Source organism: Chiloscyllium plagiosum, chromosome 25, assembly GCF_004010195.1.
Source record: "Chiloscyllium plagiosum isolate BGI_BamShark_2017 chromosome 25, ASM401019v2, whole genome shotgun sequence".
Lineage (NCBI taxonomy): Eukaryota > Metazoa > Chordata > Chondrichthyes > Orectolobiformes > Hemiscylliidae > Chiloscyllium > Chiloscyllium plagiosum.
In genome coordinates this window covers 10,290,170-10,316,194 of record NC_057734.1, presented here as the reverse complement: position 1 = coordinate 10,316,194, position 26,025 = coordinate 10,290,170, and the positions used below count along the sequence as shown (strand labels likewise).

Here is a 26,025-nt window from a genome sequence, read left to right as displayed (position 1 = left end):
TGTAAGGCCAGGACTTTATTGCCCAGAGTTACTCAAAGACATCTTGCCCTGCTGCCCTATTCTGGTATTCCCTTTCACAGAACATACAATTCCTACAGTATGGAAGCAGGCCATTCAGCCCACTGAGTCCACACCGACCCTCCAAAGACCATCCCACCCCCTATGCTAAGACCCTTGATTTCCCATGGTTAATCCATCGTTCATACATATCCCTGGATACTATGGGAAATTTAGCTGGCCAATTGACCTATTGCACATTTTTGGACAGTATGAGGAAACCAGCCCACCCAGAGGAAATCCACGCAGGCATGGGGAGAATGTGCAAACTCCACACAGGTAGGCGCTTGAGAGTGGAATCAAACCCGGGTCCTTGGTGCTAACTACTAAGCCACCGTGCCACCCCAAACCTGGATATTGCCCAAATGTATTGAAATCAGTTAAGTAGGACTGAGAGATAGGATTCATGACTATTTGGAACAACATAATTTGATTAAAGATGGTCAGCATGGCTTTGTGAGGGGCAGATTAAGCCTCAAAAGCCTTACTGAATTCTTTGAGGACATGACGAGACAAGTTGATGAAGGTTGAGCAGTGGATGTGGTGTATATGGATTTCAGTAAGGCATTTGATAAGGTTCCCCATGGTAGCCTCATTCAGAAAGTTAGGAGGTATGGGGTACAGGGGAATTTGGCTGTTGGGATCAGAATTGGCTGGCCAAAAGAAGACAGTGAGTGGTAGTGGATGGAAAGTATTCCACCTGCAGGATGGTGACCACTGGTGTCCTGCAGAGATCTGTTCTCGGGCCTCTGCTCTTTGTAGTTTCTTTAAATGACTTGGATGAAGAAGTGGAAGGGTGGGTTAGAACATTTGCTGATGACACAAAGGTCAATGGTGTTGTAGATAGTGTCAAGGGCTGTTGCAGGCTACAACAAGACATTGACAGGATGCAGAGCTGGGCTGAGGAGTGGCAAATGGAATTCAACCTGGATAAATGCAAAGTGATTCATTTTGGAAGGTTGAATTTGAATGCTGAATACAGGGTTAAAGACAGGATTCTTGGCAGTGTGGAGAAACAGTGGGATCTTGGGGATCATGTACATAGATCCCTCAAAGTTGCCACCCAAGTTGATAGGGTTGTTAAGAAGGTGTATGGTGTTTTGGCTTTCATTAACAGGGAGATTGAGTTTGAGAGCCAGGAAGTTTTGCTGTAGCTCAATAAAACTCTGGTTAGACCACATTTGGAATATTGTGCCTAGTTCTGGTCGCCTCATTACAGGAAGGATGTAGACACTTTAGAGAGAGAGTGCAGAGGAGATTTACCAGGATGCTGCCAGGATTGGAGGGCTTGTCTTATGAAGAGAGATTGAATGAGCTAGGGCTTTTCACACTGGAGAGAAGAAGGAAGAAATGTGACTTGATACAGTTATACAAGGTAATGAGAGACATAGATAGAATATATAGCCAGAGACTTTTCCCCAGGGCAGAAATGGCTATCATGAGGAGTCATAATTATAAGTTGATTGGAGAAAGGTTTAGGGGATATGTCAGAGGTATGTACACAGAGCGTAGTGGGTGCGCTGCCAGGGGTGATAGTAGACTCAGAGACATGAGGGACATCTAATCGACTGATGGACAAGCACAAGAGACTTTTCCCCAGGGCAGAAATGGCTATCATGAGGAGTCATAATTATAAGTTGATTGGAGAAAGGTTTCGGGGATATGTCAGAGGTATGTACACGGAGCGTAGTGGGTGCGCTGCCAGGGGTGATAGTAGATTCAGAGACATGAGGGACATCTAATCGACTGCTGGACAAGCACATGGACAGCAGTAAATTGAGGAGTGTGTAAGTTAGGCTGATCTTAGATTAAGATAAATGCTCAGTACAACAACATGGGCTGAAGAGCCTGTATTATGCTGTACTGTTCTATGATCTTTGACCTTTTATTGAACATATCTTTACCAATATAGCTTTACCATGTGGAGGTGCTGGTGTTGGACTGGGGTGGACAAGGTTAGAAGTCACATGACACCAGATTATCGTCCAACAGGTTTATTTGAAATCACAAGCTTTCAGAGTGTCGGTCCTTCATCAGATGAAGATGATCGGATGGGCAGTGTGCCAAAAACTTGTAATTTCAAATAAACCTGTTGGACTATAACCTGGTGTTGTGTGACCTGTGACATTATAGCTAAATTGTAGTGATTTGGGCAGAGTACAGTGTTGCCAGCTGCTCATAAATTATAACTGGTTTGATATGGCAGAGATTACGTACCAAATTTACAACCAAATAGTTGGTATTTTACCCAAGTGGGTGCAGGGGAAAAAATTAAACTTATTCTGACCATCAATCTAGCATTAGGATCTAGAGTTGAATCGAGACAGTGTAATTATTTTCTCTGCGGTCAGTTGGTTAATGTTGCAGCTAAAATGGTTGATTAAATTAGGATTTTTCCCCTTCATTATGCATAATTGTTGCCCTTTGCACTAACCTGCAGCAATTAAAGCAATGACCTTGTAATACTACCCTGAGAGACTCTAAGAATGAGAATTGAAGAGAATGATGATGATAAATTAATTTAATGGGTAGTGCTGTGAATTGGAGGATGATCGATGGTGGCGGTAAATTGTAACAAATTCTGTTCTTTCCTAGTGTGGTGATAACTCCGGGAGCAGATTTGGAAAGGACGGATATGTAAGAATAAGTTCCCTGTTACCTGTTTGTGTTTGCAGCATGAAATAAACTGTACAGTTGTCCCTCACAGTGTAATGTCCAACAGCATGTCAAACTATTCCCTTTATCCCTGAAAGAAAATGGTGCAACTCAGACCACAGGTAAGACAGAGAGAGAAAGAGAGAAAGGAAAACAGAGGAACATGAACCCAACATTTCTAAACACAGTTATCATCAAGCTCTTAACAAAATTAACACATTTTGAGGCAATGTTGCAATCACCTTTGGAAAAGCCCATATGTACATATGATGCTTAATTTGAATTTCAATTAATATAGCCTTCAATTTTGCTGGGTTGCTCAAGTTATCAGAAATTTTAGACAAAGTTCTGATGCCAGGTTGAAACAATATGGGCTAGACGTTAGTGATATTAAGCCTAGACCTTTTATAATTTGTAAACTGTAAGAGATTGAGAAGACTAGGGGAGAGTAAGGGATACTGTTATGGAGTTCATAACTAAAAGTTAGTCATGACTTTGTCATCTGAACCAGGAAGAGGGATTCTGCTTGGCTCCCTTGTGGAAGTCAAGCTGAAATTAGTTGTATTTTACATCCAATTATCTTCAGAGAACAAATATTAATTGGGATCTTGTGATTATATATGGACTGAGGCAGCATTCATTCCATGATTTGTAAAAGTGCCCAGTACTTCACATTTAGAGTCACAGTCATACAGAATAGAAATAGGCCCTTTGACCTTCCATGTTTATTCCCATCAACAAACAGCAGACTACACTAATCCCGTTTACCAGCACTTGGCCTACTACCTACTAAGTGCTCAACTAGATGCTTTGTAAATATTGTAGACTGTGTCTAATTGTAGTTTTCAAAAGTTTTTTACAGTCAGAATTCTCAAGCTATGGGACAGTGGGGTCAGAAGAAGTGACGTTGGGATTATGAGCTCTGACCAAGTTCCAACAGCTCTTTGGCACAACGGGTAGTATCTTAAGACAATCTTTAACTTCACATTTTCTTTTCATGGTGGGTGTGGTCTCATTTCCTCCTGCTTCAGAAAAGCCACTGCAGCGATTGTTCATTTAAAAATCCCCTGAAGTTGAAACACTTTTGATCTCCTCCATCAGACTCAAAACATCCATCGCTCCCACAGTCCCACACTGCCCTATCCACTGTCCTCCCACTGCCCCATACACAGTCCCCTCAACGTGCTCTTAGTTTGCTCCCTGGGCTGATACATCAACATCAAGATACAGTTTATAGTGAAAGTGTTTGGGGAAGACTGTTGTCGAGCAGAAAGCTGGCAAATGTGAGACTACAGATATGAACTAACAGGAAATCTACATTTCACCAGTGTCTGCAAAATACTGTATTAGATCACAAGGAGCGAACTGTTGAAAAGATGTCTACAACTGGTTATAAAAAGTACCTTCTCTGGGTAGTTGCCACCATCACTCCCTGTAATATTAATCTACATACCTAACAAGCATTGAGTGCTGTGGGATGAATCACAAAAAAGTTGAGGGAGGATACACTTGTAATTACGTACCAGTAAGCAGTTTATTAAATATCAGGTTACATTAGCTTAAAACTGGTTAACTATATTAACACTGGGTATTGTTATTTCCTAAAAGTTAGTAACTAGGCCTGTGCTACATGGCTGTAGATTGTAGAACATAGAGCTAATTTATAATCGATGAGTTAGAACTAATAGCTCCTTCCAGAGACAGTCATCTATTTAGCAGTGGGCGGACCTCTTCCAAAATGTCCAAGTTAACCCTTTCAGGCCAACTGTTTTATACAACAAGAACAAGAACAGGATATTGTTTGACCCTCTTGATTTCCTAACAGGGACAATAAATAGCATGTGAAATTGAAGGCTTGCAACTTAGTAATGGCAAGAGAAGACCATAGTGGAATTAATAAAACAGATGGGAGAGGTTATGATGAGAGCAAAAGGTAGGGAGGATGATACACTGTATGTTTGAGCTTATGTTCCAACTCATTTGAAGTGGAGCACCGATGATCTCCCGATGTTTGCATGTCTTGTTAATTATTCCCTAATTGATTGTTCACTCTAGATGTTGATGATTTGATATGACTATTATCCTGTTAACTACTCTGTTTGGTGTAGAGTTTGAGAACACAAGTCTATCACTCCTGTCACACTGTCAATCAACAGACATACTCATAATAGTCAAGCTGCAAATGATTATCTTACATACATCACTAAACTGCTCATGCAAAACAACAACGGAAGGTTTTGCAATTTTGACTTTACCTCTATCTAAGTTGAGTATTGTTTAAACTGCTGACTGTTCATTTGATTTTTGCAATGGTAATTTTACGCAGATGTTCAGTGATATTTATGTTTTAGTAACTGCATGTCCAGTTTTCAAATTGTATTTGCATGCAATTTGGTAAATGTCTAAACGTTTCTTCCTTTTTGTTTAATGTATTGGCCTCAGTGGTATAAGGATTCCCTTCCAATGGAATTAAAACAGTTTAATGAGCCATGGGCAGGATTTGTAGTGGAAAATTTTCTTACTTGCTGAATTCAGTCATGTGAGAGTCTGTCTCTGCTTGCTGCTTTGGTGCAGCCATGGACAGTGTTCCATTTTATTGTGGATGTTCCTGAGCATGGAATTCAGACCCTGTCACTCCCCTTAGAGCAAAGCAGCATCAAAGCAGGCCATTTGGCCCAGCCAGTCACTGCTGACTCTTCTGTAGACCAAACCTTTTAGGTCCGATCACTGGCTCTTTCCTCATATCCTCTGAAAGATGACACCTCGCGACAACATAAGTCGCGAGGTGTGGATTAGTGTCAGTGTGGATTACCTGTTCAAATTTCTTGCCTAAAAGATGGTCCTTTTGAGCTGCACTGTTGTTTAGGGAATAAATCCTGTCACCTCTATCAAGTCCTGCCTGTGACTCCACTCCCCTGGTACAGTACCTGGCTGATTCTTCATACACCATGAAGTGTCTTCAGAACCTTCATGGTGTATGAAGGTGTGGGCGGCACAGTGGCACAGTGGTTAGCACTGCTGCCTCACAGCGCCAGAGACCCGGGTTCAATTCCCGCCTCAGGCGACTGACTGTGTGGAGTTTGCACGTTCTCCCCGTGTCTGCGTGGGTTTCCTCCGGGGGCCTGTTTCCACACTGTAATGTAATGTAAAATTGGCTTAGTGGAGAGATGCACCATTTGCTTTTGTATTCAATTAGAAAGGAACGTTCCGGCCTCTTTCCCTGCTCTGCCCAGGGCTAGTAGACATAAATCAGGGCAACTGAGATCATGACCTCTCTGTCAGTGAAGGATAAATATCTGTATGTTCCTTTTTAAAAGTACACAAGTGATTGAATGCCACATCCCTTCATCATGTTCCTGCATTCCAATAATTTGTGGACACTTCCCATTAAGGTTCACTCACGAGGAGAGCTTTGTCCCTGGATTTATAGCACACTCAAAGGCATGTCCTTCAGGAAAGGCAGGAAGGCCATAGTGCTGGGGAACGCAGCAGACTTGGTGATTTGTGAGCATTGCACTCCAGGCAATTAGTTTCACTACATTCAAGATAATCATGTCGCCTTCTGAATGTGCTTCCAAATTGCTCAAACACTAATGCTCTGACATAAAATTGTCTTGTTTTTGCAGAAAGGGTGCAGAAAGGTCATTCTGTCAATTGACGTGTTTAGGAGTCACAGTGAAAATTCTGGCAAAACGATTTTCATCTTTTTTAATCCTTTATTCAGCTGAGTCTCACTGACAGGGTGAAGCTGTTCAGTTTCAACAACCCAATCTTAAAAATAATTGAAATTCATGACTTAAAAGGCAGGCATGCTGCTGTTTCCAAATGCACATAAGTTGGTGTTTATTTTTAAGTCGAACATTAGGGAAGTCTGCATATTGTATGTGGAACTTGCACCCCTGAATATGGATTGCCGTAAGAAGTTGAAGCAGAAATAGACCATTCAGCCCATCGAGTCTGCTTTGCTACTCAGTGAAATCATGACTGATCTGATTATCCTCCACTTCGCTTTCTTGCTTTTCCCTTACGGACTCAAAATCTGTCCATCGCAGCCTTGAATATACTTAATGAACCAGCCTCAACAGTCTTCTGGGGTGAAGAATTCCACACATTCACAGCCCTAACCCTTATGTTTTTTTAAATTGATTCATGGGATGGGTGTGTTACCGACTGGGCCTCACTTTATTGTCGGTCCATAATAGAGAAGGTGGTGCCGTGCTGCGTAAGAGTCATAGAGATGTACAGCGCAGAGCCATACCCTTTGGTCCAACTCGTCCATGCCAACCAGATATCGTAACCTAACCAAGTCCCTTTTGCCAGCACTTAGCCCATATCCCTCCAAACCCTTCCAATTCATATACCCATCCAAATGCCTTTTAAATGTAACTGTATCAGCCTCTACCACTTCCTCTGGCAGCTCATTCCATACACATACCACCCTCTGCATGGAAAAGTTGCCCTTTAGGTCCCTTTTATATCTTTCCCCTCTCATCCTAAACTTATGCCCTCTAGTTCTGGACTCCCCCACCCCAGGGAAAGGACCTTGCCTATTTACCCTATCCATGCCCTACCTGATTTTATAGACTTCTATAAGGCCTTCTTGAATCACTGTGGTCTTTGGAGTGTCGGGTCATCCATGTGGTGTTAAGAAGGCTGTTCCAGAATTATGACCCAGTGATATTGAATGAACAGCAATATATTTCCAAGTCAGGATAGGTATATGATTTGGAGGGAAACTTGGAGGGGGGTATTGTTCTCATGCATCTGCTGCTCTTGTCCTTCGAGATGGTAGAGGTCACAAGCCTTGGTGAGTTACTGCAGTGTAACTGAGAGATGATACACACTGCTGCTACTGCATGTCAGTGGTGAAGGGAATTAATCTTGTAAAAGGTGGATGCGGTGCCAATCAAACAGGCTGCTTTGTCCTAGATGATGCAAACCTCTTCATTGTTGATGGAACTGTACCCATCCAGGCAGGTGGAGAATGTTATGATGCATTATTGACTTGTGCCTTGTATGTGTTTGAGAATAGGCTTTGGAGACACTAATGTTAAGTTACATGACACAGAAATCTAGCCTCTGACCTGCTGTGGAAGCCATAATATTTATGTGGCAGGTACAGTTCAGTTTTGGGTTAATGGTAAACCTCAGGAAAATAGTATTGTGAATCCACCAATGGCATTGAACATCAAGGTGAGATGGTTAGTTTCTCTCTTCTTTGACATGGTCATTGCTTGGCACTTACATGACACAATTGTTCATCAAAAATGCTCACAGTTAACCAAGGCCAAGTATTTTCTTCTGAACAAAGTAAGATTGGAAGATGGTAGACCACTGGCCAGGATGTACAGAGTTGCATTTTGAATAAGGTAGTACTCTGGAAGGTGAGGAATGTAAAATAATTTCCCTGCGCTGGTCAGAGACTAAGATAAGAGCCTGGCCCCCGCGATGGGAACTGCATCTGCTTGGAAGAACAAAATATGATGGGAATTAAAGCAGAAAATGCTGAAAATGCTCAGCAGGTCTAAAAGGGCGCATGAAGAGAAACAGAATCAATGTTTCAAGTTGCATAAAAAAGCAGAAAGTGTCGAGTAAGTGAAGAGCAGGGAAGAAAAACACGATCTCTGATAGGGTGGGCAGCAGAAGAGATTATAGGTTTCATGGTGCAAAACCCAAAATGGGAATCATAGTCATTGCCACCGAGTCATACAACACAGACACAGACCCTTCAGTGCAACCAGTCCATGCCAAACATAATCCTAAATTATCGCTCTATTCCTGATGAAGGGCTTTTGCTCGAAACGTAGATTTTCCTGCTCCTCGGATGCTGCCTGAACTGCTGTGCTTTACTAGCACCACTCTAATCTAGACTCTGGTTTCCAGCATCTGCAGCCCTTGTTTTTACCTATAATCCTAAATGAAACTAGTCTCATCTGCCTGCTCCTGGCCTATATCCCTCCAAACCTTTCCTATTCATGTAGTTATTCAAATGTCTTTTAATCATTGTAAACCCACATCTACCACTTCCTTAGCAAGTTCATTCCATACATGAGCCACCCTCTGTATAAAATATTCCCCCCTTATGTCTATTTAAAATCTCTCTCCTCTCTCCTTAAAGATGTGACTCCTGGTTTTGAAATCCCCTATCCTAGTTAAAAGACAATTCCATTAACCCTATCTATACCCCCCCATTATTTTATGAACTTCTATAAGATCGCGCCTCAACCCCCTACCCTCCAGTGAAAACAGTCCCAGCCTATTCAGTCTTTCTTTACAGCTTAAACCTTCCATACCCAGCAACATCCTGGTAAATCTCTTCTGAACCCTCTGCAGCTTAATAATATGGGTACAGTGAAGACAAAAGAGATGTGCCCAGATGAGGTGTGAATGGTGGCAAGGCAGCTAACCAAATGCAAGTAAAGAACCAAGATAAAATCAAGTCAGCAAAGACATTTAAACAAAATGGAGGCAGAGATTATGGTCAAATATTGGTGAGTTCAGAAGAATCGACAGTTCCGAATTGAAAGACGAGGGCCCTTTCCTCAGCTTGGTGTTGAGTTTCAAGTGAACACTGTGCTGGCCAAGGTCAGAGTGAGAATAAGATGGCAAATTGAAATGACAAACAACAGGAAAAATAGGTCCTGCTTGTGGACTACAAGAGCAGGTCAGAGGCTAGCAATATATGGTGAGTAATTCACCTCCTGACTCCCCAGTGTCTGTCCATCATTCATGAGGCGTAAGTCAGGAGTGTGACGGAATACTCCCCACTTGCCTGGATGGGTACAGCTCCAACACCACCCAGGACAAAGCAACCCACTTGATCGGCACACATCCACAAAATCCGCGCCTTCTGCCACAGATGTTCAGTAGAAGCTGTCCCTAATATCTACAGATTCATTGCAAAATTTCATTAAAGATCCTTAGATCACATCTTCCAAACACTCACATCAAAGAAGGACAAGGGCAGCAAGTATCCGGGAACACCATCACCTGCAAGTTTCCCTCAAAGTCACTCACCATCCTGACTTGGAAATATATCACCGTTCCATCTCTGTTGCTGGAATTCTCTCCCTAACTCTATTGTGGGTCTACCTACAGACGTGAACTGCAGTAGTTCAAGAGGGCAGCTCACCACCACCTTCTCAAGGGAAACAAGAGGTGGGAAACAAATTCTGGCCCAGCCAGTGGTGTCCACATCCCATTGAATGAGGGACAGATGTACATGTATTTGGAAAGGCAAGGACTGATTAGGGATAGTCAACATGGCTGTGTGCAAGGGAAATCATGTCTCATGAACTTGATTGAGGTTTTTGAAGAAGTAACAAAGAGGATTGATGAGGACAGAGCAATGGACATGATCTAATTGGACTTCAGTAAATTGTACAACAAGGTTCCCCATGGGAGACTGATTAGCAAGGTTAGATCTCACGGAATACAGGGAGAGCTAGTCATTTGGATACAGAACTGGCTCAAAGGTAGAAGACAGAGGGTGGTGGTGGAGGGTTGTTTTTCAGACTGGAGGCCTGTGACCAGTGGAGTGCCACAAGAATCGGTGCTGGGTCCTCTACTTTTCGTAGAGGACACCAAAATTGGAGGGATAGTGGACAGCAAAGAAGGTTACTTCAGATTACAACGGAATCTTTATTAGATGGGCTAATAGGCTATGGAGTGGCAGATGGAGTTTAATTCAGTTAAATGCGAGATGCTGCATTTTGGGAAAGCAAATCTTAGCAGGAATTGTACACTTAATAGTAAGGTCCTAGGGAGTGTTGCTGAACAAAGAGACCTTGGGGCAGGTTCATAGCTCCTTGAAAGTGGAGTCGCAGGTAGATAGGATAGTGAAGAAGGTGTTTGGTATGCTTTCCTTTATTGGTCAGAGTATTGAGTACAGGAGTTGGGAGGTCATGTTGCAGCTGTACAGGACATTGGTTAGGCCACTGTTGGAATATTGCGTGCAATTCTGATCTCCTTCCTATTGGAAGGATGTAGTGAAACATGAAAGAATTCAGAAAAGATCTTCAAGGATGTTGCCAGGGTTGGAGGGAGAGGATGAATAGACTTGGGCTGTTTTCCCTGGAGCGTCGGATGCTGAGGGGTAACCTCATAGAGTTTTATAAGATCATGAGGGGCATGGATAGGATAAATAGACATGGTCTTTTCCCTGGGGTGGGGGAGTCAACTAGAGGGCATAGGTTTAGGGTGAGAGGGGAAAAATAGAAATGCGACCTAAGGATCAGCTTTTTCACACAGAGGATGGTACGTGTATGGAATGAACTGCCAGATGAAGTGGTGGAGGTTGGTACAATTACAGGATTTAAAAGGCATCTGGATGGAAGGGTTTAAAGGAATATGCGCAAGTGCTGGCAAATGCGACTAGATTAGGTTGGGATATCTGGTTGGCATGAAGGAGTTGGACTGAAGGGTCTGTTTCCATGCTGTACATCTCTGTGACTCTCTGAAAGAATAAAAAATAAAGGAAGTGTTCAGCAGAGAGGTCACCTATTTGGTCTCCGCAAGCAGGAGCAGACCACATTGTGAACTGGGAACGCAGTTTATTAAACTATAGGCAGTACAAGGGAATGACTGTTTCACCTGGAAGGAGTGTGTGTGGAGCTTTGGGCAGTGAGGGGAGGAGGTTAAAGGGCAGTGAGGAGAGAAGGTTAAAAGACAGTGAGGGGAGGAGGTTAAAGGGCAGTGAGGGGAGGAGGTTAAAGGGCATGAGGAGAGGAGGTTACAGGGCAGCTGCTTCATCTGCAGTGTTCGCATGGAAAGGTGTCATAGGCAAGGGAGCTGCTTTTGGTGCATATGAACCAATGAACAAGGAATAAAAATCGACCACTCGGCCTTTGGGTCTGCTGCGCCGTTTGATAAGATCACGGCTGGTCTGATTTTAACCTCAGCTCTACATTGCAGCATCGGTGTGACATGGGGGTGACTGTGGAGTGGGAGCAGCACCTTTAGAATGCTGGCAGGGGAAGGCGTGTTTCCTAGTTAAAAATCACACAACCCCAGGTTATAGGCCAACAGGTTTATTTGGAAGCACAATATCACATTTCAGAGCAGTATATCACAACCACAACCACCTGATAAAGGAACAGCACTCCGAAAGCTAGTGCTTCCAAATAAACCTGTGGCACTATAACCTGGTGTTGTGCGATTTTTAACTTTGTCCATTCCAGTTTACTGGTGGCATCATGCTGAAGGGTGATGAAAATGGCAGAACATAACCTGTCCAAAATGGCAGATGAGTGAAACCAAGGGGAAACCTAACTTAGCTCTGGTGTGGGGAGGGGAATGTGAACAGAGGCTGAGTGGGAAGTCCTCTTTGGGCATTTTAAATGTCTGCCTGGGTGGTTTCAGCTGCTTGGTGTTCAATTTACTTCTTCCTTGAGTACCTCAACGTTCAGCAGTCAATATCCCAGACGTAACAGCCGACATATAAAAATACTGATTTTTCATGAGCAATCCACAGGAGATCATCTAGTTATTGTATCATTAACTTTCATTTCCTTTTTTATTTGTAATCAAACCTATTCTCTCATTCTTTAGTTGATTTTCCTCCTCCTTGTGCTCTTAAAAGCTTTATTTAATTGTTAAGCGCCTTATTTGATTGCTCCTGTTCTTAACTCTGGCTCCTAACAGTCATTTTGGCAGTTCTTATAAACTAAAATTGATTTTAAGAAGCCTCTATTGTAATTGGCACTGACTGGATAAACGTGTCCAGAAAAAGCTGTTTGGCTGGATTTTCTCAAAATTACAAACTGGGTGTACAGTTTGGTGATGTGTGAATAAAGCAGTCTAAGACCACAGACAGATCTGACCCTGAAGAGAAACAGATTTAGAATGTCATGCAAGTCTTCAATCTCCCATATTCCAAAATTATCTGTTGCTGTTTCGGTACATTCCTGGGTGATTAAGAGAAAGTGAGGACTGCAGATGTAGTCAAAAAGTATGGTCCTGGAAAAGCTGGTCAGGCAGCAACCAAGGAAGAGGAAAGTCGACGTTTCGAGCATAAGCTCTTCATCAGGAAAGGTGATTTGAAATAGGTGATTTGAGATACCAAATCTTTCCTTTATAATTGAGCACGTACCTCTTTTTTCACTGAGAGGCCCAGTTGAAGGTTGCATATTCTTTTGCAGGATATCACTGAGCTGGAAGCAGAAGGAAACATATTACGGGTTGGTTTGTTGGCGAGGCGGCTAGTTTGTGATGCAGAGAGATGCCAACAGCATGGGTTCAATTCCCGCACTGGCTGAGTTACCATGAAGGACACTTCCCTTACCAAAGGCATGGTGACCCTCACATGAAACCCTCATCAGTTGTCCCTCTAATGGGAGAGCAGCCCTATGGTGACACCATTATGCAAACATGAAAGAGAAATGTGAAAATGCCAGAAATACGCAGCTAGCTAATTATGGAAAACCATCTTCATTGGTCAGTAATGAGAAGATGAAAATTTAAAAGTTCCACTAAAAGGGATAGGTTGGGGGAGTATTTTTTAATGGAAGATTTTTGAAATAGTGAATGAATAAGGGCTGGAAGAAGAATCCCATGGGAAAGAAAGAAGGCTTTGAAGTTAAATTGCACTGTGCACCAGAAATATTAACTGACTGTAAAACCAATGAAGTACTTTGGAAAAGTTGCCCCTGTTGCTCAGTAGGAAACATAGCAGCCAACTTACTCACGACACTGATGTGATAAAAACCAGATAATCTGCTTTTTTTAATGTGATGATGGTTAAGCAAAAAAGTTTAGCCAGGACTCTGGGGAGAACTCCATTGTTTGAAAACGTGCTGTGGGATCTTCCCCGGCCACATGGACAGAGATTGACATTTCAAGAGCAGCACGGTGGCTCAGCGGTTAGCATTGCTGCCTTGTAGTGCCAGGGACCTGAGTTCAATTCCAGCCTCAGGGACTGTCTGCGTGGATATATATTTGAACATTTTCTGAAAGTCAGTGACGCAAGCTGAGTGCTCTCTCAGAGAACCATCATGCAGATGAAGGGATGAAGCACTGCCAATTCAATGATCCTGGTTAATATATTTGTTTATGTGACCTCCCTTTCTCCTTATTACACTCGGTTCAGTCCATTTTAAGTTCTGACCGTCAACCCCAACCTGGCCTGTTAGACTATTCTCTGTCCTTTTAACACATTAGCAATCTTTTGATTGTGCTTCATTAAGAAAAAGGTTTGTGTGCTGTGATGTGTATTCAGAATGACTTCCTTTCACTTGAAAATCTTGGAAGTGGGTTGGCAGGTTTGCATGCAGATGGCTAAAAACTGTTATTTTCACACACTTAAGAAGTTACAAGTGTAAGAAATGTACAGTGGACTCCTTATTCCAGATTCAGGCTTGTGCTTTTATTTACAGTGAATGTACATAGGGCTTAACTCCTCCTTATATATCCTTACCGCTGCATATGGACTTGCAGAAATAACAAACCATTTCCCCAAATCAAAGTAAATATTCTGCTTGATCCTGACTGGTATTTTATCATTTCCACGCTACCCCTGCTGAGTAAAATTGAAGGTAGATTTAGATCAGGTACAAATCCTGTTGACTGCAGCACTTTCTCTTTCCTTTGAAAGCAGTGACAGCCGATCAAGCATGGGTTCCCTTATGAGTGAAGACCTCAGCGTTGGGACAAGGTCATGGCTGGGATTGTCCACTGGAGGTCGGTCCCCCACATCAGGAGGCAGTGTAGCTGGGAGTCTCTCCAGGACATCAGCAGCTGACAGCATTGGTCTTCACCGCTCGAGGTAGGTGTCCCCCTTAGTCTCCTTTGGTCACTGATGGTGCGTGACAAGTGAGGCCTCACATTGAAGAGCTGGGTGTGAGGGAGCTTCAGTGACTGAAAGCCTCAGGTTGCACTTGACATTGCCCTTTCCTGTCGGATTCAATTTTGTAAATCAATGGGGTAGAATCAATACTCTCCACTCAAACGCCATTGGAAATGCTGGAAAAGAAAACTAACTGTTGAGTCCTGTCAGATCTGCATTGTGATGTTGTGGCTACACAGAATGATTTTCTAAACCAAAGAATACTGTTAAGGAGAAGGAAGAAAATGTATCTATGGGGAGCAGTTTCAATTTAATTACTTTCTTAACTGGCAGAATTTTCCTTGCATCTCTTAACACAAGTGTTACAGTTGCCCATGGCTAAAGTTGACAGAAAATGGCTGCCTGGAGTGTTTTAGCTGACATAAGATGGGCAGAAAGTGAATTAGCAGATACATATAGCAGACATTCACCACCAGACTTGTCTCCAGGCAGCGTTGTCAAATGAGGTAATAAAAGGTCTCGGTGAGACAAAACACTGGGGACTTTAATCAGATTTTTGTCAACAGGCATCTATAAACACATAAGCATTTTGATAATGAATATCCTTGAAAGGATAAGAGGTACCTGGGCACTAACCATGATGTGGAGGAGCTGGTGTTGGACTGGTGTGTCAACTGTGACAAAAACAGCAAATAGTGGAAACAGCTAACCTCTAAAAGAGCACCATAGCATTGCAGGGGCTAGAGAAAGCACAGCCACTGTGTCTGTGGACAAATAAACAATTGCGGCTAAGTACCGATTTGTACATCCAAAGATCAGAGGTTAGGTCCTGTTGAACCTTAAGGAATCCAAACAAATTTCTTGGAGAAGCTGTAATGTGATTTAATTTCACCCTTTTCAGTGGAATTCAAATGGATGTTGTCTTATTAAGTTTAAAAAATTAGAATGACAGGTATTTAGAGGAGAGCCGGTAAGGTTTATCAAAGAATTAAACTTTTTGGTTTAAAATTCAGTTGCAGTTTTGTTTTAACAAAGGTTTATTTCAGTTTTGATAGTAAATGTGCAGAGCCACGAGACCATCAGGCCTCCCTCCAACACCATCCCCCAATCCCACACCCCAATCCCCAATCCCACACCTCACTCCCCCATCCACCACCCTCCCTCCAACCGCAACACCCCACCCTCCCTCCTCTGCATCCCCACCGGTGTTCCTTTGTGAGGGAACGGAACTGACAGGATACCACCTCTACAGAGAAGGGGCATCACTTGATGGGCAGAGTAGCCTCCTTCTGTGCCATAAGAATTCCACATTAACTGTAGAGTCATGTAGTCATGATGATGCAACTGATCACAGTCTCTGACATCAGTAAGAGAGAAAGGCAGTCTGGAATGAATGTGCAAAAGGAAGAAGTCTTTATGTTTTAGCGAGATCACTATCACTTTTCTCATCTCCAGAGAGTAAATTCTCAACCTCACATCATGGGAGAACCTGTCATGCCAGATATCAATCTAGTAAGCCTTGACTGAGGGGAGATCTAATAGAAACTTACAAGATAATGCATGCCTTAGATAGGGTGGACGCTGGAAAGTTGTTTCCATAGGCGGGGAGACTAGGACCCATGGGCACTGCCTTAGAATTAGAGGGGGTCAATTTAGAATGGAAATAAGGAGACATTTCTTCAGGCAGAGAGTGGTGGGCCTGTGGAATTCATTGCCATGGAGCGCAGTGGAGGCCGGGACGGTAGGTGTCTTCAAGGCAGAGATTGATAAATTCTTGATCTCGCAAGGAATTAAGGGCTACGGGGAGAGTGCGGGTAAGTGGAGTTGAAACACCCATCAGCCATGATTGAATGGCAGAGTGGACTTGATGGGCCAAATGGCCTTGCTTCCACTCCTACGTCTTATGGTCTTATGGATAGACTGTGCTGACTTGAAAGCAAGCCTAGGTGGAACCTTGTGCCTGCCTAGTGGAAGATTTGGGGGCATGAATTGGGTGGTGGGATTTAATCAGGAGGATGGTGGCTGGGAACACCTCCACCTTGATTTAACTCCAAGGTAGGAAAGCCTGTGGACTGCGTCCCTGCCATGGCACCATTTGAAGGCTCCGTGTGAGAAAGTAATCTCCACTGCAGTTCTGTTACAAAAAAAACTGTCACTGAGAGGGAAACAAAAACTTGACAAAGATCTTGACTGATAGAGTTGGTGGAAATGAATATTTCAGTTTAACCTTAATGAGGAGTGCAGGCCCACTTTTTAACCTTTTTCTTAAAGCACGGATAAACAAACAGTGCTGTCGACAAGAATGATCGTCCCGATGGCAGGCATGTTCAGCTGAGCAAGAAAATCACATCAAAGTTCAACCTGGTTTGGGATCTTGTTTACTGTTGAAAGTTAAATCTAATTGTACCATCACTAGAGTCACCGAGTTATGGAGACTAGAAGAAGGTGAGCACTGCAGATGTGGGAGATCAGAGTCAAGATTGTGGCGCTGGGAAAGCACAGCAGGTCAGGCAGCATCCGAGGAGCAGGAGAATCGACATTTCAGACAAAACTCTTCATCAGAAAGTTTGTGAGTCATACAGAGGTACAGCATGGAAACAGACCCTTCAGTTCAACTCATCCATGCCGACCAGATATCCTAAATTAATCTAGCCCCATTTGCCAGCATTTGGCCCATATCCCTCCAAACCCTTCCTATTCATATACCCATCTAGATGCCTTTTAAATGTTGTACTTCTACCAGACTCCACCACTTCCTCTGCATGAAAACGTTACCCCTCAGGTCTCTTTTAAATCTTTTCCCTCTTGCCTTAAATCTATCCCCTCTAGTTTTGGCCTCCCCTCCCCCAGCAGAAAAGGTCCTTGGCTGGTAACCCATTCCTTGCCCTCCATGATTTTATCAACCCCTGTAGGGTTACCCCCGAACCTCTGACACTTCAGGGAAAATAGCCCCAGCCTACATGCTTTCATTGATTAAACAGTGGCATAATAGAAGCTCAATGCCAAGAATGCAAATATTGATTGGAATTTGATCAGTGTTGATTGGCTTTTGATCAGTGCACTGGAGTAGGGCAGTGAGGCAGGAGATTAATTAATGGATGGACAGACAGACACCCAGTCAGCTAATTGGTTGATTACAAACTCATCATGATGACATATGCCAAATTGATCCACAGAGGGCTGTCAAGGCTGGGTCATTAAGTATATTCAAGACTGAGATAGACAGATATTTAATCTGAGGGGTTTGACAGTTATAGGTAAAAAGACTGGAAAGTGGAATTGAGGATTATCAAACCAGCCATGATCTCAATGAATGGCCAAGCAGATTCGATGGGGCAGAATGGTTCACTTCAGCTTCCATGTTTTATGTGATAATGATACAACAAGGATGATGGGAAAATAGCAATAGTTGGATATTGGGTGGGATGTGTTTGTGACCCTGGAGAACATTCATGTTGACAGACAAGATTCCTAGCATTGGGAAAACCACCTGCCAATTCATGGTCAATGAATGAGCCCATTGGCAGGTATTTTACTGGTTTTGGAATGGCCTTCCACAACAAGGAGAGTAAGTGTCTTTGATTGAAGTGTAGACAGCCTCACCAATGGGCTTTTCTTTCACCTCTGAGGAATTGTTGAAGCATCAATTGAAATTACCAACCATTTTGTTTTCTTTCCTCAGGATTGGCAGGGATAGTATGGATCAAGAAATCAGTAGGCCGGGCTCTTCAGTGAGCCTGAGGAGCTTTCGAAGCCGAGAATGGGTGAAGAGCCCTGACCGGACGCCTGTTGACCGACCTGCATCTCTATCCAGCTGGAGATCTCATCCAGAAGAGGAAAGGTCGCCAAGTTCCTCGGTAGCTTTATCAGAATTTGTGGAGGAGCTAAGGAGAAAACGTGCTGGAGAACGGGAGCAGGGTGGCCTCCAGATAGAAGACAGCTCCTCTCTGCCTATTTACCAGACTGCAGGTATCTCATTACTGAGAAAGCGCCCGTCCATCAGGGATGATGATGATGATCCATTGCTGAAGTTCGAGACTTTGAGTCTTTCAGAGAATCAAAGCTTCCCTGCCAGTTACCAAGCAGGGCCTGGGTTATTCCGCTCGGCTAGCCTTCGCTCTTTGACCCCCAGCAGTGAAGTACCCGAACCTTTATCCACAACCAAGAGAAACAGATGTGTTTCATTCGAGAATTTAGCTGAACCTCGCATTGGTGCTAGTCCCATCTTTCAAAAGCCAACTTTTTCTGTGAGGGACACAGATGAGGCAACTTCTGCCAGGCTAAAGCCACCGCGCAAGTTGCTTGAGCTGTCAATTGAAGAAGATATTGATGAGGTCCTTGGCAATCAGCCAATCGTGTTCAAAAGCAAACGATTCAGTGGCCTTCCCAGTGAGGGGAGAGAAGGGGAAAATTCCAACTGGAAGCTTCCAAGCCTCAGCTATGAACGGAAAAGGGATGATGATAACGATAGTGACATTCTTCCTGCTATTCGAAGGCCACCATCTGCAAACAAGACCACTCCGGAGAGTGAGCGGGGCTCGAGATCTCTCACTGCTGACTTTGAGAACTTGGTTTCCAAAGATATGACCAGTTTGATCCCATTAAAAAAGATTATGGCAGTCAGGCCATGCATATCCAAAGGAGACAAGGATTCCCTTGGTAACCTGTCTGACTCCTCTTCATCTTCCGGTTCAACTGTTTCATACAAAAGTGCAGATAGCATTAAGAATCGCCCTGGGCTTCGCAGGCCAGCAGACGAGAGATCATCTGCTACATCACTGGAGAATCGAGCCTTCAATACAGAGGCAGAGAAAAGGCCTGAGGAGGAGTCAGCAGCTGAGGACATCAATTCCGTGATGATGAAATACTTGGCAAAGCCAGACAAAGAATAAGGTAAGCATGATGACCATGAATCCATTGTCAATTGCTGAGACCACTCATCCACTTCGCTGATGTCTTTTAGGAAAAGAAACTGCCATCCTTACCTGGTTTGACCTACATGTGATTCCAGACCCACAGCAATATGGTTGACTCTTTTTGTATATATTTGCACTCACGGGACACGGACATCACTGGTTGGGCTAATATTTGTTGCTTGTCCCTAATTGCCCTTGAGAAGGTGGGGGTGAGCTGCCTTCTTGACCCGCTGCAGTCCACCTGCTGTAGGTTGACCTATAATGCCCTTAGGGAGGGAATTCCAGGGTTTTGACTCAGCAACAGTGAAGGAATGGAGATATATTTCCAAGTCAGGATGGTCAATGGTTTTGAGGGGAACTTGTATGTGATGGTGTTCTGCCTCAGGGCAATTAGGGATGGGCAATAAATGCTGGCCTAGCCACATCCTGTGAATGAATTTTAAAAAGCTGATGTTCAAAACAAAAGGTACAAGGATTCTAAAAGAGAGCATCTTTGCAGTTTACCCTAAATTTAGTTTCAATGTAGTGGAGGCAAGTAGGGTAGTTTCTTCTGCAGGAAAACTGAATAAATTTGTGTAATTTCCAATGCAATCTCCAGAAAATGGAAACAAAGAACAATGTGAGTTAATGCAAACAGCGTTTTTATTGAATGACAGTGCACTGGAATAAGATGCTGCAGAAATATAGAGGGATTTAGAGCATAAATGTCCAAGTCATGAACGGCAATTCTTCACATTAACGAGACAGTTTGGAGGAAAGACGCATATTAGGATTATAGGTCTTACCTCATGAGGGAAAGTATATTTTTTAAAAGGTTAGGATAATCATGAGCCATAAAGCCTCAGTAAGACCTCAATTGGAGTTCTTTGCTCAGTATTGATAACAACTCGCAAAGAATACAGGGTAACTAAGATGGGCTCAGTACAAATAATCACAAATTCAGAAATAGACAATAGATTCCCCAAAGGCCTGACTCAAGGCAAAGATTGTGATATGGTGTTAATGTCAATGGACTTGTAACTTAGGACCTCAGGTTAATTGGCTGCAGGCAATGAGTTCAAATCCCATGTTGCAAGTGGTATTATCACTGGACTGTTCATCCAGAAATCCAGTTAATGCTCAGGGGATCTGGGTTCAAACCCTGCCATGGCAGATGTTAGGATCTGAATTCAACAAAAATCTGAAATTAAGAGTTTAATTATGACCACAAAACCGTTGCCAATTGTCGGAGCAACCCATCTGATTCATTAATGTCCTTTAGGGAAGGAAACTGCCATCCTTACTTGGCCTGGCCTACATGTGAGTTCAGACCCACAGCAATGCGATTAACTCTTAACTGCCCTCTGGGCAGTTAAGGATGGGCAGGAAACACTGACCCTGCCAGTGATGCCCTCGTCCTGTGAATAAATTTTTAAAAATCTTCTGTGTGAGCAAATGTTTCTTCATGCTCTTTTGATACCAAATAAACTTGAACAATCAAATTAGATAAATAACTGAGGAACTGCCACTTAAAGCATCACTGGAATCAAAAGCCAAATTTTAAAGGAAACATAAATTTAAATTAAAATAGCATTTCTGGAGGAGATAATGTGAGCCTGCCGTGTGGTATCCACCAGTTGTGGAAGACCTCAAGCACGCAGATTGTAGAGATATGAGAACAAAATGTGTTCAGAACTATTCACTCATATGGAGGTTAACGCTGTGATAAGCTGAATGATCTGCCATGTATTTTTGTTGAGCCAGAAGCAGTGATGAGTGACTAGTGAGGGATATGTTTCTTAAATTGACCATTCAATTCAATCCAAACTTAGACAGCTGGAACTGGTAGATAACAAAAGTTATCTCCACCAGCATTATTCAGGTTCATTCCTCTACGCAGTGCTTTGATCAATCAGAGTCAACCCGCCTGGCTTAAATTAAAACAAAACGCTTAATAGTTAACTGTCATTCATCGCCAAGCTGGTGCATTCCCCATGTCAATGTCTTTATTAACCGAGTCCATTTACTAGCCAGTTACTGCTTCCTCCTTATACAATATAAAAGATTGTGCCTTTTTACATCAGGATTATTGAGAATGCTCTGATGAGTGCAAGGTGAAAAGCTTCAACAAAATATGTCTATTTTTCAGCAATACCCAAGTTTGAAAGCAAAAGTAAATGAAATATTTAATAGTAGGTGAAAGGCATGTACTGTTAATTATAACTCTGACAGCTGAACCTCCCTGGTAAGAAAAATGCTTGAGGGGCATACATGTAATAAATGAAAGTCTGAGGAGCTCAGGTTTTGTGCGAAGTTGTCAACATGGTTTATTCAGTATGTGGTTACTTTTCAACAAAACAAATCACAGACTGACAAGCCTTGCTTTATAAACATCAAAAAAGTTGATCTGACATTACACAGGCCAGTTGTGAAACCATTTCTAATGATAGCTTTTGATTCAAGAACCACATTTGTTGTCCGAAGGCTCAATTACAATGGAATGTTCAGGAGCACAATATGGAGTGTGCGTCACCGGGTCAAAACAAAAAGAGGTGGATGCATTTGGAAAGATTTATAAAAGAGTGAATAGAATTATTCCAGATCTCTGGTGGAAGTATTCTGGTAAAAAATGTTATTTTCACAGAAAAATGATTAACAAGCAGAATGATTGATAATTTAAATGATGAAAAATGTAAGCAAGATATCAGCAAGGAAGGTAGCTAACGTGTATCTGTGTGTGTCTGTGTGTGTGAGTGACTTTGAATTACGTGTGGCTGTTCCATGTCCAATGAGGAAGTTCTTGAAATAGTGGTTTGATGAACTCCTACTCTAATGACTCAATCCTGTGTCTCCTAAACTTCTCTGGTAAAGCTCAATGTACATCAACAAAAGCTCATTTATGTGGGTCTTTAATATAATAAAATGTCCCAAGGTGTTTCACCAGAACATTATAAGATGAAGTATATCACTAAATCACAAAGGAAAGATCAGATGTTTCTTTAATTCATTCTTGGCTTGTTGGCATTGCTGGCTGGGCCAGCATTTACTGCCCATCCTTAAGTGCCACTGATTGAGCTGTGAGTGCCATTCCAGAGGGCAGTTCATTGCTGTGGGTCTGGAGGCACATGTAGGCCTGACCAGGTAAGGATGACAAATTTCATTCCCTCAGGGACATTAGTGAAACAGTTGGGCTCTTTTCAACAATCATTAATCATTGCCATGAAACTAGCTTTTATTTTCAAGTTTTCATTGATTCATCTGCCTCGGTAGTGTTCAAGCCCATGTCCACTGAATATCAGCCTTGGGTTCCCTAGGTTACTAGTCCTTGATGCCACCTAAAGCTGTGTCAAAGTTGTAGGTTCGAAGAACTGTCTCAAAGGAAGAAATGGAGGTAGAGGGTGTAGGGAGGGAACCTCAGAGCCTCACTAGCTGATGGAGATGCCACAATACCAATAGTAGAGTAGGTATGTTTGGGAATGTGTAACTGACGAGATTGAGATGAGGGCAAGCATTTTGGGGGGGCTCGGAGTGTGAGGGAATTCAAAATGTAATGAGAGCCATGGCCGTAGGGGAACTTGCAAATAAAAGCGTGAACTTTGAAATCAAGAGATGGCATTTTCCCTTTGTGGGACTGGTGTTGGCGATGAGCAGAAAGTTGAGAAAATGTAGTGAGAATTAGAATCAGACTCTCAACATTGACAAGCAAATTCCCGAATTTCCCCATCAGCTTTAAACAGCAATGTCAGAATTTCACTACTGAGTGGTGACTGCCTCATCTCTATGCTTTTGGATCTTATTAAACCCCAACATCATCTCAGTAATATGTCACCTCCGACTCTTCCCTCTAACCCCAAGAAACTAGACAGTGCAGACTCCGGGGCTGAAGGCCAATTGCCAGTCCCAGCCACAATCTAACTGCGCTTTCCTATAACTGCATGCCTCTGCCATGTTGCTTTGCTCACAGGGCCACGTCCGTGTCTAAAGAGAATGCTTCTTGTGGCTCTTGCTTTGATTTCTTAGCAATCAGTCATTTTATGCTCGCTTGGACAATGCCAGCCTCTGTGGTTTGTGTTGATATTAAGCAGAGAGAGAGAGAGAGAGAGAGAGAAGCAGGCAGCTAGTCCTAGGAGAACACTGAATAGTATTTCTGTTGAGCACCATGCTACACCATGGTCACACTGGCAGCATGTACCAGCAGCTTCTGTGGCAAAGCATATTCAGTTTAAGCAGAAGGTCTGAAAGCCAAAGACGATCAGTCCTTGTGGGGACAAGAGAACCTACGGTCACTCACACTCAGTCAAAATGCATGTCTGGAATGAGCTGCCAGAGGAAGTGGTGGAGACTGGTACAATTACTACATTTAAAAGGCACCTGGGTGGGTATATGAATAGGAAGAGTTTTGAGGGATATGGGCCAAGTATTACCATATGGCACTAGATTCGGTTAGAATACCTAGTCAGCATGGACAAGTTGGACTGAAGAGTCTAATTCCGTGCTGTACATTTTTATGTCTCTGAATCTAAAAGGCTCATCCAATTCCAGACTGGGGGTCACGGTCACTGTGGTGCTGGTTCTCACTAAGACCTGGGGATCCATGGCTTTGAAGTCCACGAGTGACAGACAGTCCTGCGGGGCATATGCTACCTATACACTAATCAGAGTGCTGGAGAGACAGTGGTCTGGGACCTGGATAATACTTAGTCAGAGCTGTCCAGTGAACCCCAACCGGGGGGGGGGGGGAGGATCCACAATCAGTCCAGGTGGTCAACTCACTAATGTTCAGGCAGCTTGTCAGGGAAAAGCCCACGGAGTGCTGGCATAAGTGAGAATCTCCACTCCAGGATGGGGGTTTATTGGACTGGGTCCCTGAGGGAAGGATTACAATGAAAGGGAGAAGTTGAAGGTAGAAGGTGTGGGATCCTGTAGCGCAGGAGTGGGGATGGGGAGCCTCTGGAAGTGGGGAGAAGGGTGGTTTCACAGGCCATGATCACAGAACTGAAAGAAGAGTCATTCCAGACCCAAAACACTCTCTGTTTTTGCCTCAGTTGTAATTGTTGGGCAACACATGAGGAGGAGCAGCTGGGCTTTAAAAATGGCACCAGCGGTGGCGAGTAATTCTGTCTGTCCTGCCACCAGATTCCTCAAGGAGGGCACCGAGATGCATAATTAATGAGGTAAGGAGCAGAAGATTGAGTGAGGGAAAGCCGCTCTGAGTTATGGCAGACCAGGTACCATGAGTCTCATTTGACAAAACTCCCTCACCAAAAATAGAAAGATTTAGCCTAAGATGTTGGCTGACCACAGCTGGGAGTTTGGGGTGTGGGCATGAGGCACAGAATAATGTGGGACTTCATGCGAGTTAAGAAATAGGCGTCAGAGTTTTAGATGATGTCAAGTGAACAGAGGTTAGAATGTAATCGACCAGCTAGCGTGAGTGGTCAAGTCAAGTAAACTTGTGCATTGACACCTTATCTTGCCATGACACCCTCCATTGTAACCTTATGACCTCAACATTGAGTTCAACAGATTCAGACACTAACCCATGTTCTCAAACTTACCGGTACCAACAATGTTATTGCCATTGGCACCTTCTCTCAGCCAATGTTTGCAATTTTCTTCTACCACAGCCATCTCCATTTTGGCTTGCATTCTTAATTGTACCTTTATGTCATTAAATCAATCCACCTTTTCACAGAACACCTCTTCAATTTTTGTTCCCCAGTTTTTAATCCTTCCTCCAATGAGAATTCCTTTTTCCTGATTAACTGTGTCAGGACCCCTTCTGGCCCTGTGCATCTCTCTCAAATCCCCCAGCCTCCCTCAGCTGGTTTGGTTCTATGAAAGGTTAAACCTTCTTCCATCTCCACAGACGATGTCTGATCTGCTGAACGCTCACCAGTTAACAGATGAACCTCTGCAATGAAATGCTCTCTGTAGTCGCAGAATCAGAAACCATTCATTGACACACCAATTGACATAAGCAAGAACTTCCATTGGCACTTCACTTTAGAGGGAGCATTGGTGCAACTTCCCTTGACATTAGCAAACAGTACCTCGGGGATTTTAAAAAATATCCATAGATGATGTACATTGGACATGAAATAATGATCTCATTGTCAGTGTGGAACATTCTATCGATTATTGCTGTTTGTTGTTCCTCCAGAATCTCTGATCTAAGACTTCTGGCTGTGCAACTGCCTGGAACGCTTGGAAACTGAAGTTCAGACAAAGAATCACAGCCAGGCAGAACCAATCTGTTCCAAGAGACACCTTGAGCTCAGTCAAGAAGGATGGAAACAAAACTGATTGTTTGCCCTGGATTTCAGGGTGATTGAAAACGATGCTTCTCGGTTTTTGTGATGAATTAAAAACACAGTTATCCTCACTCTCGTTAATTGTACTGTCTTTTGGAAAAATATTTGAAAATATTTGGGGAGAAAAATAAAGCAATTGAAGCCAAAATATGCATTGGACCTATATAAGTCTGCGAACAAACATTGTTTCAGATCAATGCCTTATTTAATGGTGAAGAAAGAGAAAGTTGGAAATGTGCATTGGTGTTAATTCTACTGTCACTTTATTGGCTCTGAAAGACGCAGTAAAGAACAAACGAGTGTGACACATCTATATATACTT

At 43.1% G+C, this 26,025-nt stretch overlaps 1 protein-coding gene across 1 annotated transcript in view; it reads left to right on the top strand.

Annotated features, from left to right (window-relative positions):
- The window catches only part of LOC122562395 (unconventional myosin-XVIIIb-like), a 379,067-nt gene extending 353,293 nt beyond the window's left edge, over positions 1-25,774 (top strand). The window contains exons 43-46 of the mRNA XM_043715251.1: positions 2,653-2,694; positions 14,303-14,473; positions 18,177-19,387; positions 25,553-25,774. Of these exons, the coding sequence (XP_043571186.1) occupies positions 2,653-2,694; positions 14,303-14,473; positions 18,177-19,386 (1,423 nt within the window). The 3' untranslated portion in view covers position 19,387; positions 25,553-25,774. The remainder of the gene's footprint in view (positions 1-2,652; positions 2,695-14,302; positions 14,474-18,176; positions 19,388-25,552) is intronic.
- Positions 25,775-26,025: the final 251 nt, after the last annotated feature.